Source organism: Cephus cinctus, unplaced genomic scaffold (assembly GCF_000341935.2).
Source record: "Cephus cinctus unplaced genomic scaffold, Ccin1 Ccin1_scaffold1778, whole genome shotgun sequence".
NCBI classification, from domain to species: Eukaryota; Metazoa; Arthropoda; class Insecta; order Hymenoptera; family Cephidae; genus Cephus; species Cephus cinctus.
Genome location: NW_014333993.1, coordinates 6,736 through 9,330, shown reverse-complemented (window position 1 = coordinate 9,330; position 2,595 = coordinate 6,736). Strand labels below are relative to the sequence as shown.

General features: G+C 46.9%; 1 protein-coding gene across 1 annotated transcript; it reads left to right on the top strand.

The window, feature by feature from the left end:
* Nucleotides 1–18: 18 nt before the first annotated feature.
* Nucleotides 19–2,136, top strand: LOC112495244. Its single transcript, XM_025091001.1, has 2 exons — nt 19–1,557; nt 1,632–2,136. The coding sequence occupies exons 1-2, from the start codon at nt 94–96 to the stop codon at nt 1,845–1,847; spliced, it is 1,680 nt and encodes a 559-aa protein (XP_024946769.1). The 5' UTR covers nt 19–93; the 3' UTR covers nt 1,848–2,136.
* The last annotated feature ends 459 nt before the right edge of the window (nt 2,137–2,595 follow it).

Below are 2,595 nucleotides of genomic sequence, written 5' to 3'. Positions count from 1 at the left end.
TGAAAATCACGAAACGTCTCATTGGCGCCCAACGTGGGGCAGGCGATCAGGAAAAGACATCAAGAGGATTAAAAGCGAAACATCATCACCAAGATGTCAACCACCGAGGGATCAACCTCAACCAGCGAGGGATCAGCTTCAACGACATCAGTGATGGCAAGCATCGCATCAACTCTCACATCAGCGATCTCAACGATCAACACGACGGCATCATCCTTGCTCGAATCCGTCAGTACGGTAGCATGGACCACGTCCGACAACACGACATGCACTAACACACACACGGCAACGAAACCAACCAGTAGGATAGAACAAACTACCATGGAGACTTCTCAGAGCATCGTGGAAGAAACGAACTGCTCTACAAGCTCACCAATGGAATCATACACCATCGACTCTCACGGGTTATGGAATAGACGGATATCCAATAGTGGAGTCCCGATCCAACGAGAGATCGAGGATATACAAAACACAACAAGCAACGACAATCCAATCCTGGAAGCATTGGAACAAATTAAGGCATCAATAAGTCATCACATGACAATAACGAATGCCAGATTCTCGAGTCTGACAGCATCCATCGATGAGAAACTTACATGCCACAAACGACTCATCGAAGGCACAATGAGGAGCATGCTGGCAGCACACGAACTGCACTATCGGGAGGAGATGCAAGTCCTCAGGCACCAAATGGGAGACAGGACACCCACCCAGACGATCGGCAGACACCGAACTCAAGATCCCAGCCAAACTAGACGAGTGAGCTTTGCAAACCCAGAGACCCATACGGGAAGGAGATTCCAAGATACAACTCACGACATCTCTGGCATGGGTCAGCCAGCCCTTAGGAGCAGCAGCTTTGGCGGCACACAGCCAAGAGTGAGCGACTTTGGATTAAGCGATCAGGGCTCTAGGATAGGAAGATCGAGGACGTTGGACGCATCATGGGGAGCACCAAGGATGACTCTACCAACCTTTAATGGAGCAGCAACCTCAAGACCTATGAGATACCTACAAGAGCTCAAGCAATATTGCCTCACACTAGGACTGGAACAAGACATTAAACTCGTGATATCCCAAAGCATGACGGGATCCACCAAAGAATGGTGGCTACTAATAGAAGAAAAGATCTACGCATGGGAAGACTTCGAGAGAGAATTCAAAAGAAGGTTCTGGAACGAAGAGGAACAGTATCGAATCTCTGAAAAACTAGAATTCGGATCGTTCGATGAGAATAAGAAGGGAAGCCGAGTCGATTATGCAATTCGGATTATCAGCAACGCAAAGGATATAGAACCACCAATTCCGGAAGCACAGATAATCACGAAAATGGCTCGCCACTTCGACGAGAATATCCGATCGGCGATCTTGGCAAGAGGCATGAAAACCACAGATGAAATCCTGGACCTCTTACAGCGATTCGACAAGATCGGGCCGGTGAACTCGAGGAGGGATTATCAAAACCGATATCCCAAAACAGATCGAGAGAATCAGCAACGATATCCATCGAAGAATGAAGAAAAAACGGGAGCGAACTCACAAAGAAGGGACGACTCTGAGAGAATCAGCAACGATATCCATCGAAGAATGAAGAAAAAACGGGAGCAAACTCACAAAGAAGGGACGACTCCCGCCAAGAAAAGCCTCAGCAGGGACAACCAAGGGCGCAAACAAGCGGATACAGCGCACCGAGGAATCAACAAAACCGACAATTTTCCCAGCAGCAAAACGTGAGGAAGATCCAAGGAAAAACATCTCAGGACACCACACAGCCGGGAAACGCAGAAGAGTTGTGCCCCAGCACCGTCCTCCAAAACCAAGGGACACAACTAGAATACGAGCAATAGGGGAGGACACGCGCAAAAGTCTACTATCTGAGGATCCCCAGAAGAGGGAGATAATAAGGAAATGTCCGATTGCAAAAATCCTCATAGAAAACACACCAGTTTCAGCACTGATCGATACAGGCAGTGAGATAACATGCGTATCAGAAGAATTCTATCTTACAAACAAAGAGACACTCAAAAGGGCACCATCTTTACCCGTTGTTGGGGTCTCAATAAGAGAAGCAACGGCTGGGAGGGCTGTGAAAATCCAACAGCAAATATTCGTTACGATTAAAATCGGCCCATATCAGGCCAATACAGTGGTACTAGTAGTACCACGACTCCTCAATAAGGGAAGCAACGGCTGGAAGGGCTGTGAAAATCCAAGAGCAAATATTCGCAACGATCAAAATAGGCCCATATCAGGCCAACACAGTGGTATTAGTAGTACCACGACTTTCCAACAAGTGTATCCTAGGAATAGACTTTCTCAGGAAAGCCAGAACACACTTTAATCTGGAAACGTATTGCATAACTCTCAAGGAGCAAGATGGTCAAAGTCATCAAATGAAGTTGAACCACGAAGAAGATGAAGAAGGACAAGAAGAAGATCACCAAGCGAGTGTGAACTGCAACAAAATAGAAGAGGAGGAAAACAAATCCACAGAAAGCGGAATATCCGAAGCAGAGGTAGAAGACAAACTCTCCGAATGTTCATGGGCCTCAGACACACAGAGACAAGCCTTTAAGGGTCTCATATTAGCGAACA